The 15,301-nt window shown below is 38.5% G+C and overlaps 1 protein-coding gene across 6 annotated transcripts in view; it reads left to right on the top strand.

Annotated features, from left to right (window-relative positions):
* Window positions 1-15,301, top strand: part of ampd2a (adenosine monophosphate deaminase 2a) — a 37,147-nt gene that overhangs the window by 8,811 nt on the left and 13,035 nt on the right. For 2 of the 6 annotated variants that reach the window (XM_077573467.1, XM_077573468.1), the window contains exons 1-2: window positions 2,563-2,718; window positions 15,121-15,251. In XM_077573467.1, the coding sequence (XP_077429593.1) occupies window positions 2,610-2,718; window positions 15,121-15,251 (240 nt within the window). In that variant the 5' untranslated portion in view covers window positions 2,563-2,609. Of the gene's footprint in view, window positions 1-353; window positions 693-2,562; window positions 2,719-8,386; window positions 8,777-15,120; window positions 15,252-15,301 lie in introns of those variants that run through there. The other 4 variants (XM_077573471.1, XM_077573470.1, XM_077573469.1 and 1 more) reach the window with 4 other exon arrangements.

The raw sequence follows: 15,301 nt of genomic DNA on the forward strand, positions 1-15,301 counted from the left end.
TATAGTCAGAAAGGTTTGAAAAGCACATCGCAATATACTTATTTATTAATAAATGATAGCTTCTAGTTTCAAAGGTTTACGTGCTGCATCAAAGAGATGGACTATCAGTCTTGAAAGTACGTGGCAGCACATTATCTATTCCCTTATTGTTTATACCTCGACATTTTTCCTGATAATTTTATATTAAAATGTTTGCTTTACAAACCATCTTTCACTACGGAAAAAAAAAATCATGTTGAAGGCGAATGTGTCTCTAAAGAAGGAAGTGAGTTGTAGCGGCCTGGGAAATGTTTTTGTGTGCATGGGTTAATCTAAAGCAGCACAGGAAACACTACACAATAAAGGCACTACTCTATGGCTCCCGTGAAAGTTGAACTACGGAAACGCTGACGTTATAAAGACAAGGGAAAATAAATTCAAATAAAGTTTGCATAACGATTTATTAGGGTTCTATTTTACCTATAACGGTGCCGCTAACGGGAACCGAGGAAAACACTTAAAAACAAACAAAGCTAAAAAGCGGGTAATTAGCTGAAACCTTCGAGGTTTAAAGGTTTTGTCTTACGAGCGAATGTTATGTTTAGGTGGTTTAAACAAATATATCGTGTCGTCGTCTTTTGACAGGAAACTCAAACTTCCTGTAATGAGCTTCTTCCCGAATTCCGATTCATCCGCAACCATGGCGGCTGGCGGTAAGTCACCAATTTCCTCATACTATTGTTCACCAAGTTACTAGCAACATGATACGTTTAATTTGCATTTTAAAAGTTGACTTCGAAATTATTTTTGTGATTTCTATTATTTTCCCTTTCCGTTTGCGCAAGTATCATGATGTCACGTGACTACCACACGGAACCATAAATACTTCTTTTTTTTTATACACAACACAATGTATAGTTTGTCATTGTATGAGAGGTAGCTAACACTTGACTGTACTGTGTGTTGAATGTAAACATGCAACTTAATGTGTTGACTAGTAAGTGTCCACTGAGAGAAAATGAAGAGTGTTTTCTTTCTGGTTGGAGGTGGCAGGCTTGTGCAAACACATTTTGGAATCCCATGAGCTTTGCTCTCAGGGAGTGATATGCATGATAAGCTTCAGTGTCCAAACTGCAGAGTAACACAGGAAAAATTCTTAATATTAATAGTAATAGTAATAGTAATAGCAATAGCACACATTGGCAACATCAAAAACATGTTACCAGGTAAGGTTGAGTAGTTTGGCTTAATCAAGAGTGCAGCTATATTGAATGTTGGTTCTCGAGGGTCGACTCTCTTAAAAAGTGGGCCATTATGGAAAGGCTGCATACTACCGAACATGTTTTTGTATGTCTACCATTGTCATAGCTGAGCTGGAGCTTATCATAAGTGACTCTGGGCGAATGGCACTACAACCTGGACTGGTCACTAGTCAATCACATATAGAGACACACAACCACTCACAATTTATGGACACTTAAATCTTTAATGAACCTACCATACATGATTTGGGATATGGATGAAGCTGGAGAAAACCTGCTAATACGCAGTGGGAGAATATGCACAGTCCAAACAGGATTCAAACCTAGAACCTCGGAACTGTGAGGCAGACATGCTAATCACTAGGTCACCCTGCTGCTACTATTTAAAGCTACTTTAAATCTGCATCCGGCTACACAATAAATATTTGTAGACCAACCAGTGATGCAGGATTTTCACTTGTAGCTGCATAAATCATTGTCGTCACTAGGTGGCGATGTTGGCTGTTCATGCTTCAGTCTGACTGCAAAAGCAGTTGAAATCCTAAAATATACTAAACACCTTAAGCTTAAGTTTAACCATTTAAAAAATGACACAAGCTATTTCACAGGTGTTGGCGTCCTTATAAGAGCAGGTTATTATTTTCAAAAGACAAAAGAATAATGTCATTATTGTTGCAGTTTATAGGGACTTAATGTAAATCTTCAATATAAACTTTTTGACTAAACAATAAGAACAGCAATCAATGCGGTATACTTATTTACCACATGTTGAATTGTTGACAGTATTGCTTGTCACTGTTAATATTAGTTGACAGCTGGTGGTCTGAGAAGAGAGTGTTTAGGCTGCGTGTCTTCCATCTGAACTTTCCAGAAGACGATTGGGGACAGCTATAAGGCTGGTCTATTTGAGTATCTTCACTCACCTTTCCAGTGTTTTTTCCCCCTTGCCTTTTTGCAGTCTGGTTGTGTATCCGTGCTATTTTTAGACCAGTGGGGGGAAAAAAAACTTTTGTCCTTCGCTCACCTTCCTGCTCAGTCCATCTTGTGGCGACACACTCTCACAACCATAGTGCCCTCCTGCAGTTGGATTCCCATACATTAGCTGCTTTGATTCTCCGGTTGCTAGGGCAACCAAGGAGGATGGCCCTCAGCAGGAGCTGGGCGATCCTTGCTTTTAGCGTTGCTTTTGACCTGCGGCTGGTTGGGAGGAGGAGGAGCCAACTCTGCAGAGGAGCCTCTCAGGGCCTCGCGTGGGTCCTGCCGCCCGGCTGCCCCAATGTGGGACGGAGCTCAAGCGTCAGAGCTGCTTCTCCTCCCTCCCTCTGCTGGCCACGGCGCAGCACTAACTGGCTTCGCTCCACTAGCTGCATGAATGCAGGCAGCAAGATGTCAGCATCCTTCTCCACCGGAGACAGCTCAGGGAAGCCCAAGCCCCCGTTTCGCAAGAGGGGGAGCCTGCAGAGCACCACCAGCCCTGGTGAGTGTGGATGAGGCGGGATTCTTTAGAAGCAGTTTAACAAGCTAAATATTTGACATTGTATTAGGTAGAGTGAGAGGCTTGAGCTGTTTACAGTGGTAGCGAATTTTTCTGAAGCGAATAGCCATGCACTTCCCTTTTTAAAAGTTTTCTCCAAGCTGCCAAATTGTAGTAATTAGCATAAATTCAATGTCAAAGAAAGAGTTGTGAAGAACACATTTGAATGTGGCTAAATATTGGAAATAGACATTTCTAACTGTGCATATTGAGATCCACTTGCCTCCCTCTTGCAGTGGTGACAGTTTTATCATTTGGGCTTGGCTAAGCGTCATCCTTATCTCTGCTTGCACTTTTGTTTTGCACAGCTGTGCAACCAATCTATCTTGTCAATTTACCTCACTCATTATGTCACTAGCAAGGAATTACGACATTTTCTGCGTATGTTCCTATGGCAATATAGCAGGTCTGGTAGGTCATATTAAATAGTAATACTGTAATCACATTTCATTTTCTCATTCACAGTTTGACAGAAACCCCAATACAACTATTTACAGACGTTTAGTTCTTGATATTACAGTGGATGAGTGGTTAGCACACCTGCTTCACAGTTCAGAGGTTTGGGGTTTGAATTTTGTTCTCCTTGTGCTTGTGTTTACTTTCAAACAAACAAAAAGGCTTAAAATGCTCATAGGTGTATAATAGTCGTTTGTACGTGCCATTGGCTAGCGACCCGTCACGGATGTACCATTTGACTCAAGTCAGCAGAAGTAGGTTCCAGTACTTTTATAGTGGTACACGTGCACAACAACTTTTACTATCAGCCCAAGAAGACTTGAGGATACTTAACAAGAACTCAGTTCAACAAATTTCATAGCATTAGCTTTGTGTGTGTATATAGCCTTTTTCTTTTTTTGTTTCTTTTAAGACACCTAATCAAAAGAAAGATCAGCCTCAGCAAAGGCTGTTGGTTGAGCATTGTGAAGATAAGGACTGCTTAGAAGTCAACTGCTAATGTTAATGCTAGCAGCATTAGCCTCTAGTAGCTAACAACCAATTAGCTAGCTTTGGCAGGATTTATCTTCTTCTGATACAGTTTAAATAGTATTGTATATATATATATAATATATATAAATAGTTTAAGTTTTACACCTGTGTAACAATTACTGTTAAAAGTTAAGAGACTGTTGTAGTTAACATTTTAGTTATTTAAAACGTTTACTGTACTGTGAAGGTTTTAGCATCCTGACTGGCTGACGGAGTGGTTTGGTTAAATTTAACTGATTTCTTACTGGAAATTTTACTTAGTTCTTTAAGGTTCCACTGTACTGGTTTGTCAATATTTTGTCTGCATGTCTTATGTGTCTAATATCTGTACATGCTTTTAGATTAGTTAGTGTGACGAGGTCATTGTAGTTCAAGTGGAGGGTTGAATGTCTGCTGGGTGGAGGCGATTAAGCAGCAACAAGACCAGCGATTCATCTTTGAAGCAATTACACGTTAATATTGATTACATTATGCAACTGCGGTACAGTACTAGCGCGCTACAAAGTGCAAATGTGTGTTTATGGGGGTGCTGCAGTGGACACTGTACCGTGTTCGCTGAGGAAACCCGTCTTTGCTGCAGTAATAAATAACTTAGAGGTCTCTGCAGCCTTTTTCGTGCTCTCAATTAGTCGCCCGGCTGAACCGTCAGAAGAGCCGCATGCGGACCACTCAAAAGTCCTTGTAAGTCTTACGGTAATTTTAATGACAAATTATCTACCATGGAAGCATCTGCTGCATTGTCATTTGAGCAGCTCATGTTTGAGTTTTTACTAGTATAAAAATAAACTCAGCTCTCTTGATAGGCTTCTAAATAAATTCCCATCTTGGATGCCCTAGTGCATTTGAAATAGTTCTCTTAGTGTTGATTTTTTATTTATTTATAAGCAAATGTGGATTAGTCTGTCAGTTTCTACATCTGCAGGGGGCTCCCTCCCACCGGAGCCCCTTCGGCATCACATGAAGCAGAATAAGTAATGTTGCACTATAGTTTTGCAGGCTGGTCTACATGTCGTGATATATAGATGCTAATAAAGTGTCTGCCTGAGAGCGAGGTGGAGTGAATTTCTATCTAAATTACTATGATGTGATCCCTCCCTTTTTCTACACAAACCTTTTTACACTTACTTTCTACATAATGACAACCAAAACAAGATAAGTACAAAAAATAAATAAATCATAGATACATAGAATAGCATTCATTAGGGCACAGACAAGGCAGAGCAATTTTAAACACGTCTGTCCTTGCTTGCCTGAAAAATCTTGATGTAGGCCATGCAGCACCCGTAAAATCCTGTAGGTGGCGATAATGTGCTTTAAAATGAGTGCCTACTACCTTGCTATAGCCATGTTTTTTGACAGCAGCGCCATCTGCTGGATGCGGCAGGTGGCTCCCTGAACTGGAATCAAAATGTGTTATTTCTTAGTGTGCTAGCCCTTTAAAAAGTTCAGTGGGAATCATGATTATATTTTTGCATAGCCATACAACCAAACTAGCAGGCTAACTAAAAAAAATAAAAATAAAAGACATAATTTTTGTTGTAATCCTTGCAAGAGCAGCATGCCCCAGGTGTATTGTGGCTGTAGCCGACATTGTGTTTGCTTTGCCACATTACCTTAACTGACATTTTCTACAACCCATCTGGGTCATGTGCTGTCACCCTGCAGACCTGCAACTACACTAAACAGTCAGTACTAGACTTTTAGTGGATTTTTTTTTTGCTGTTTTTCCTCGGGCGATAATAAAAAAACTTTGCTGTCCTATGTCCTGACAATATGACATATTTTGCATAATGCTTAATACAATGTTGAATATTGAAATTAAGTTGATTTAAGATTTGACTCGAGAGACTGTAGTCGTAGTACACTCACCTGTTATTTTTTATTCACAAGCTATAATACCAGTTCAGTCAGTGTAATTTTATAGTTATGTGAAAGCTTCGTGACTTCTTGGGTTTCTCTTATTTCCTTTTTTTTTTTTAGATGATATGACATCAAAGACCTCTTTGAACGACGTTTTTGATACATTTCTATGGTGTGTTTAGCGGTTTACTTGGTGTTTGTATGGTAAATTCGACACCCTTCTGCTGCTATGTATACCTTGTATATGACAGAAAATGTCTGTCAGTGGTGGAAAAGGGATTCTGGGAGGGCCTCAGAAGCCATCACCCTAACAGGTGGCACAGATAATAATACAAGGCCGAGCAGATCCTCCGCAGAGCCACAGTATGTGTCTAATCACCCCCACAGGCCCAAATACACTCAGCTGGAGACATAATAAAACATCTGCTGGACACAATGAGACGACAGTCGGTGAGAATGGAGCCTTTATGTTTCTTTATTAATTGGCTAAATCCCACACAGCATGAATGTGGATTTGAAAGAATGCCCCCTGCTGGATCACATGGTGTACTAGGCAAACATGCTCTCTACAGGCCCCAGTACGGAGTCATCGCACAAACCAATTCATGTCAACAGGGATGATTTACAGCATTTGATGGATGACGGATTGCATTGCGTCGCTTAAATCCGGTTAAGCTCGATACTTTGCTTGATCCCTGCCTCAGCCACTTCCTTTTGTAAAGTCTCAGAGATCCATTTTCGTTGGACTCCATCTCGTTTGATCCCGAACGAAGGCATGTCGACTGACGTATGACATATCCCGTCACCTCAGCAGGTCGAAGAAACTCTAGGTCACTGTCACTATGTTTGCTTGCAAACGCACACAGTGTGTATCGTGTAATGTACATATTGCCTCGCTATAAGAGCATAATGAGCTTCATGAGTTTTATTATAAATTGGCTTTAAATATGAGTTTCTTGTAGGTGCGGTCAGAACACAATTGTGAAGCAACATTCTTTTTATTGCATCCACCTTTGGACTTGTCATAATGTATGTATGTACCTTGACACATGTCATATAACATTGTTGCAATATTATGCACTTATTGTGAAACTGACACAAAGCAGGAGATTTTCAAAATTGTTTCTTTGGTAACGTGTGATCTTCAGTGTGTATATGTTCTGCTCACTTCCCTTTGTGTGTGTAATATTAGTTTGTATTTATGAATGATGAGCTGTAGAGAAGATAAAGGGTTTTGAGGACCCATCTGTAAGCATCTGTAAGCGGAAACAAAGAGTTTGACACAAAGTGCACAGATGTGAGGAGTCCGTTTTTTTTTAGCGGTGAATTCACACGGGAATTTTTGTGCAATGTTCCAGATTAGCTCCCTGCTGCAATGTCTGTTTTTGTTCCTTGTACTGGGAAACAAAGAGCACAGCTACTCCCATGTGCCACAAATTAGCGCTCTGAAAAAGCAAGACTGGTTCAGTGTTTCCCAACCATAACTGAGCCGAGACACATATTTTATATTAGAAATTTCTCATGGCACATCAAATGGTGGATACACAGATTAATTGTACCTTCTGTTATATAGAGGAAAGAGCATTTAATTATTTTTGCCTTTCACTATATGTTGCTAACGAAGATACACTATGAACAAATATACATTATTATGTAAGAATGTATATGTCTGTATGGTACTACTCAGTAATCAACTCAACGTTAGCATTTTATAGCTCCACAAAGTGCTGTACAGACACATACTACTACTACTACTACTACTACTACTACTAATTATTATTATTAATAATAAAATCCCAATTATTAATATTCACATCTAAGGACAGTTAACTAAAAAAAAAATAAGTTTAACTCATTCGCTGCATTAACGGCTATAGACGTCAAAATAGTAAGAGTATAAACAGTACTTTTTATTGTACATTTAGAACCGATATAAAATTTGTGATTAATTGTGAGTTAACTAGTGAAGTAATGCGATTAATTATGATTACAAATTGTAATCGCCTGACGCCCCTAATTTTTTATAATCTTTTCTTTAAAAAAAAAAAGAACAACGAAAAGATTATTAAAAATGTTTTTAATTGTTTTTTTATTGCTTAAAAAAAATGAAGAAAATATAAAAAAAATAGGGGCGTCAGGCGATTAATTTTTTTCGTAATTAATCGCATGACTTCACTAGTTAACTCACGATTAATCACAAATTTTATATCTGTTCTAAATGTACAATATTTTTTTCTAGGTTTTCATACTGTGGTTAACAAAAGTGGAAAAAATGTGAAACTAATAGAAATAGTTCAAATAAATTTTTGACATCTTTAGCCGTCAATGGCAGTGAATGAGTTAAAAACAAACAAACACGTGAGCAAGCCACAGTGTTCAAACACCCATTAACCTCAGGATGTACCCATTATCACATAACCCTGCAAATAGTAATGTACGCTAACAATAATGAATAAATGTTCATATTTAGAGTGATTCATTTCCATGTTGTGAAACATCGCCCTGGCTACAAGTGAATCAAAACAGGAAAACAAAGTTATAATTTTTGCAAACATAGCATATAAATAAGTTTGCCTCCACGTTAGAAATAAAAAGATTTTGCAAGAGGCAACTTTGTTTACAAGGAGGAGGAGGTCGGTCGGTCGGAGAGTGGGCGTGGCCTCCTCCATTTTAAAGCACACTGAAGGCTGAGGTGGTTCGGCCCGGTCCCTCCCCCATCCCCTTTTTTTTTTTGCCACGTGGTTTGTTCCAGCCCAGTATTTAAATCCGGTTGCTTCAAGTCGGTGCTGTGTATGCTCTACAAACCGGCGAAATCCAGGAAGCAGCTGAGAGGCACGCAGGGAAAAAAAGAAAGAAAGCGAGAGGGGCTCAGTCTGAAAACAGTGGGCGGAGCCAAATCAACACCATACTGACAGCACAACAGGAGAAGCCAAAAGGAAAAAGAAGGGACATTGTGCGATCCTGGCGCGAGAGCAGCTTATGTTGTAGGACGGAGAATATCCCGTCTCTCGCCCTCTTATCTGCTGTCATTCTGTGTCGTGTACCGGGCCAGCGGGGGAGGGTACATCGACTGTCCCAGGCCTAGTTAAATGTCCCAGCATCCCGCAGGAGCGCACAGCGGGCCACTGCGACAGTAACTGTGAAAGCAGAGGAGGTATTGTAACTTACACTCATACATAATTCCATAACGTCAATACTGTTCTACAAGTTTCAGCATCTTCTTTACGGTCGACACCGAAGGTTCTTATCATTCAAGGAATGTTACACAAGCCCCAGATGAGGTGTTGGGAAACTCTTGTTGGGGTGTAATATGCTGACAGCCTGTTTTCCTTCTGGGGAAGGACATATGGAAGAGGCGGCTGCGTCATGCATTTGCTCGGCTGCTCTGTTGCTATGATGCTGATCTTGGCAAAGCTTGATGGGCTTGAGTTTATTGCAGTGGGTGGACGTTCGGGGCATCTGCGACGGTGCTGTACCCCCCCCCCCCCCCCCCAGTGGCTTGATCAGTTCCGAGCATAATGAGCTGCACACATGCTGCAAGACTGTGCAGTCAGACAGTCATTGCCATTAGGGAGAAGAGACACATTAGTGTTTTGAGGGCCAGTGTTTTCGTGTGAGCAGCTTGTGATTTAGTGTTATGTGATGGTGTATGACAGACTGTGGTCTGCTGTTTCCTCATAGAGGCCGTGGCAAGGTTTCCTGTCTAACTCCTCTGACGGTAAACAAAATGCCATCCTCCCTACTAACAAATCCAGTTTGCAAACAAGAGTTGCACAAGGCAAACGTCAATTTGTTCAGCTGCAAGATCATTTTCAAGACGAGGACCCAAAGTGGAGGTTTATTCTCATCTTTGGTTGCTAAGGAGCATCTGTGTATTTCTTTGGACTCTAAGGGAAGAAAGTGAAATCTCTAAAGGGAAAAAATACAATTCTAAAATTGGGCTTTACACGATCAGAATTTTTGGGCCGATCGCCAATCAAGGAACAGGAAAAACAGTTTACATGATGGTGCAATATATCTATTCAACTCATTCACTGCTATAAATTCATAAAAAAAATATATATATTAAAAATTAGGGGCAAGAGGCGATAAAATGTTTTTAATTGTAATTAATCACACGACTTCACTAGTTAACTCACGATTAAGCACAGATTTTATCTGTTCTAAATGTACAATAAAAAAAATCTAGGTTTTCATACTCTTGTTAACAAAAGTGGAAAAAAATGTTAAACTAATAGAAACAGTTCAAATAAATTTTTGACGTTTATAGCCGTCAACGGCAGTCAATGAATAAAAGAAAATATTATAAAAAATTCGGGGCCATGAAAGTTTTTAATTGTAATTAATCGCATGACGCCACTAGTTAACTCGCGATTAGTCACAAATTTTATGTACAAAACTAAATGTACAATTAAAAAAATCTAGATTTTCAACAAAAGTGGAAAAAAAATGTTAAACTAATACAAGTAGTTAAAATTAATTTTTGACGTTTATAGCCGTCAGTGGCAGTTAATGAGTTAAACAAGTTTTCTATTTACACTCGACTGCCACCATTTGTGGGGTACAGGGACTGGCCCGGCCCACGAATAGTGAAAACCAATGTATAATTGATGGCAATTAAAATGCATTGAGAAAAAATACATTAATACTGAAGCCCCCAAAATTATTAAAAAACGCAGATAAAAATTAAATACTGTATAACATTTTATGTCTTATTCCACTGATCCGATAAATTGTGTGTGTTTAAATTGAACAGTGTGAATTTTCACTTTATATTAAACATTCGGGCTGAGTATTGATTAAAAATTCCCCAATCGATTTGATTTCCATTCACAAAAGTTCTGTTTGATTCAATTTTGCTTTTTTTGATTCAATTCACTTCAATCGGATATTGATTAATTAGGGAGAATCAAATCTTCCTAAATATCAAAGACAAAATAAAAAAATCAACATTAAATTCTAAATTATATTTTGCAGTGGCAGTAACTGGTTAAATGATTTAGTTTATTAGTGGAAGTATCATGTTTTATAATCACAGTGTTATACAAACATTGACATCATCAAGGATGAGAATAAAATGGTTTCATAATTCAGTCATTTTAAATATAAATAAAAAAGATCAGAATTGTCTGAAAGTGCAAAAAGTCAGGTCTTTCATAATAATTAATAAAGTAATATAGTAATTACAAAAGTAAGTAAAATACAAAAAAAATGGCCATAAAATTCTATTTCTTATGAATTCATGGGAAAAAGAGATATTACAATAATCGATTGATGGTTTTATGAATCGAAATCAGGCTCGAAAAGGAAAACTTGATTCAATATTTATTTTAATATATATTTTTTAACCCAGCCCTATTAAGTATTTAGGTAAAATACTTACTGCTTATTCAAGAAAAACATCTTTGATTCGTACCTTCCCCCTGAATCGTCATCCAAATTTAACTTTAAATTTTCATTTTCCTATGCCTCACCCCGACTTCATGGGCTCCTGAAAATTCGTCAAAGTAATTTGAATGAAATGGTAGAACAGGACAAGTGACAATGTAGGCGTATGCCACTAAAGATCACGTGTTTGCCCGCACATGTGGATAAAAACATTCTTGTCATGCTTTTTATTCTTGGCTTTTTGTATCACTAATTGGTTGCATAGCTGATAAAATGCTGTGGGCTCTCGTGTCCTAGCATGACTCCGTCTGCCTCGTTGTGTACTCTGGGGTTAAAGGCCGCTGGCGACGCATGGATGAGATCCACGCAGATGCAGCACTGCAACGCTCTCTGTATGTTGCTTGTTCTTCTCGAAATGGCCGTTGAGCAAAATGTCACATCTTTGATAACCGTTGATTGAATCAGTAGCCATAAGCCAATCACTACTTAAGCGGAAATGGAGAGAAGTGAGACTTCCTGTAGCGGAAGCTCAGTTTTTCTCTGCAGTGGCTAACCCTATATAATCGGAGTCAAGTTTTATGGCATATTTAGTAGGGGTGGGAATCTTTGAATGTCTCACAATTCTATTCAGAATCGATTTTCGATTAAGAACGATTTTTGATTCAAAATGATTTTAATGACACTGATTTTTGATTCAAAATGATTTTAATGACACTGATTTTTGCTTCAATTAATAGATGTTCAAAAAGTCGTAATGATCTACTCCAGTCTGACACACTAATGCTAATTAGCCCGCTACTCGTTGCACTTTTATTACTCAAAAGAACGGCTCCACGCTGCAAAAAAAAACAAATTTCATTGGAATAACTTGATCGTGACTTTTTCCTACTACTGAGTTTACTCTCTAATGTGGCTACAACTTAACAGTGTATCAGACCGCGTGGAACTACACTGCCCCTAAGTGGCAAAATCGGGTACAACGTGAACATGATTCCAATTTTTGGGTGTGCGATTCGATTCAGATTCAATTTTCGATTAGGAACGATTTTTGCTTCAAAATGATTTGAATCACAATATTTATAATGAATGGCCAAATCGGGTACAACGTGAACAGCGCTCCCAATAAAGGCACACACAAACAAAGGGAAGACAGTATAAAATAGTTTAAATAAAATCAATTTTGGGCCATTTCAAATCTATTCTGAATCGTACTAAATGAGAATCTCGATTCTTATGAGAATCTTTTTTTTTTTGGGTACACCCCTAATAAATAATTTAGGCTGAACAATGTGTGACAAATACCGCAATTTGAAGTATGTTGAGGCCATACATTGCCAGTCAAAAGTTTGACTGTAGTCTAGGTAAACAAGTTCATGTTGAGTTAAACTAGTTTTTACCGCAACTAACTTGGCTTTTGTTGGACTGATAAAATGTCTGAAACTGGTTTACAGGGCCTTTAGGCTTGAGCATTACGAGGGGTATGATTGGGCAGAGCAGAAAGTTTTTCAAAAATATGCTCACACAAACAACATTTTTGAGGTGAGGAACTTTCTCGACCCCTAGCAACACGTTCACACGTCGACCAAAGAAATGCCTCATTTGGGACTTTGCTATGATTCTAGCAAGAGGAGGAAATGAAAACATTCAAGTCGTTTGGACCACTCTGTCGAGGCGCCCCAAGCTAAACTCATGCCAAGATGTGTTGTTTACAGACCGGGCGATGTCTTTTGTCCGCACAGAACTTGTCAACGCAAGCATTGAAAAGCATCCATCTTAGATTGAGATTTGGAAGCCAGTCATTGTTTATGACTGCAAAAACAAGTTTGTTTTTTTCTCATAGGGCGCCTGTTGCCGGGATGGACGTGTCCCCCTGGTGCAGTCACATGATGCGACAGATAAATAGTTTCAGGGTTGCTGGATTAAGAGGCATCTGTGGTGGACAGGCTGGGGGATTACTGCATGCTAAACTGAGGAGGACTCTGCGGGTGTTGACATGTTTTACGGTGTCACCGTCCTCTGCTCATCTCTTGGGTTATAGCGAGCGAACGCATCCATTTCATAGGCTACTTAGCAAGTTCATGACCGAGGACGGAATCGACTTCTGAGACCAGCTTTCTTTGAAGCGTTGGTTTCGAGGGTGTTCACTAGTTTCGTTCCATTTTGTTTGCATCGGTTTGGAGTGGACGCTGCCATCTGTTTGCGGCAGGTCTAGTCCACGGAAAAGTCCTCTGTCATCCTCAGGTGCTTGAACAGCCCAATCCTATTGAGTTGGGTACTTGTTTTTTTTTTTTTTTCCAGTGTGGCCCTAGTATGAGGAACATTTAGGACCCTTCAAATGGCTTTCCATGCAATATTGTAGTGGTTCTTAACCCTTTTAAAATGCTTATTTTGTCGCTGCTATTGTGTCGGCCTTCAGTTTTGGCCTGGTGATGGCCGTTAAGTGCTAGATGGCTGTTGTTCTCCTAATATAGAGTTTTTGTTGTTTGTGTTTTGACTAGGGCTGTCAAAATTAAAGTGATAACTCTGGAGATTTATTTAAATGCTTCAAAGCGTTACAAAAATGAACTCAGTTTTTATTTACTTACTGTTACGGCAAACTTAGCCACTGACGCGAAGACTATTATTATTATATTATAAGTAGTTTGATTTTCAGTTTTACTTGACATTTGTTGGACAAATCTCAATAATTTGTGCACTTTACGAAGCCAACATTTCAAATAACATATTAGTTGTACTTCTTTGGTGTATCATCTCAGAGCGAAATACCCTGCTCAAGTTCTCAACAGTTGTATATTATAAAAGTATTCTATTCAAGGATCAAAGAAAGCGATTAGAACAATCTTTGATGATAAATAGACTTTTCATTTTTTGATTTAACATGAAATCCGAGATTTTACTCAAGTAAATATCTGTTAAAGGCTCTGAAGAAAAAATTAGAAGCAGAAGTTGAAAAATGTGATTAATCGCAATTAATTATGCAAAATTGTGAGATTAATTAATTTACTTATTCACTGCCATTGACGGCTATAAACGTCAAAATTTCAATTGAACTATTTCTATTAGTTTAACATTTTTTTCCCACTTTTGGTAACAAGAGTATGAAAACCTAGAATTATTTTTATTGTACATTTAGAACAGATATGAAATTTGTGATTAATCGTGAGTTAACTAGTGAAGTCATGTGATTAATTACGTTTAAAAACTTTAATCGCTTGATGCCCCGGATTTTTTATCTTTTTTTTCTTTTCTTTTTTTTATTCATTCACTGCCATTGACGGCTATGAACGTCAAAATTTCAATTGAACTATTTCTATTAGTTTATCTTTTTTTTCTTTTCTTTTTTTTATTCATTCACTGCCATTGACGGCTATGAACGTCAAAATTTCAATTGAACTATTTCTATTAGTTTAACATTTTTTTCCACTTTTGTTAACAAGAGTATGAAAACCTAGAATTTTTTTAATTGTACATTTAGAACCGATATAAAATTTGTGATTAATCGTGAGTTAACTAGTGAAGTCATGCGATTAATTACAATTAAAAATTGTAACCGCCCCTTGCCCCTTATTTTTAATAATCTTTTTATTTTTAATGAATTTATGGTAGTGAATGAGTTAATTATTTTGTTGATCTCTGCTGAATTTTTGACTAAATACCTGCAATATTTCCAAGTCCAATATTTTATACAGCGGGAAAAAAAGAGACTTAAATTTTTACTTACTAAAAGAACACTTCACCATCACACACACTGGAATGTTGGGTCAACCACACGTTTACCCTTTTCTATTTGTGTCCAAAATTGCGCAGTTGTTTGTTTTGTCGGCTGTTGACTTTAAGCACAATGTCGTCCGTTTCAGCTGTTTCGACTTCAGACTGAAGTGATTCTAGTGATTGATGTCATTGTTTGGGATTTAGCCATGGTCTGGAACATCCCACATATGGCCCATGCGTATGTACACCACATTAGTGAGCGCAGTTTTATTTACCCTGACTGACTTAAACATTGGACACGCAACTTGCGCATTCTCACGTGATCCAGCAAAAATGGCTCCATCCATCAAAGTCCTGCCGCCGCCTCTACTGTAATCAGTGAATCTGGTTTGCCTGCAGATCTGTGCGGTGTATCTGGGTCCAAACCCCTCAGGCCCCAACGTTCTCTCCCAGGCACCCCTGTTTCTTTGAAGAACTTCCCGGTTGACCTACGCACCTCCATGGAAGAGAAGTACAAAGAAATTGCAGAGGCGAGTGAGAATGAACGAGTTCATTTATGGCGGTGTGCATTCATTTTTTT

Source organism: Vanacampus margaritifer, chromosome 8 (genome assembly GCF_051991255.1).
Source record: "Vanacampus margaritifer isolate UIUO_Vmar chromosome 8, RoL_Vmar_1.0, whole genome shotgun sequence".
Taxonomy (NCBI): domain Eukaryota; kingdom Metazoa; phylum Chordata; class Actinopteri; order Syngnathiformes; family Syngnathidae; genus Vanacampus; species Vanacampus margaritifer.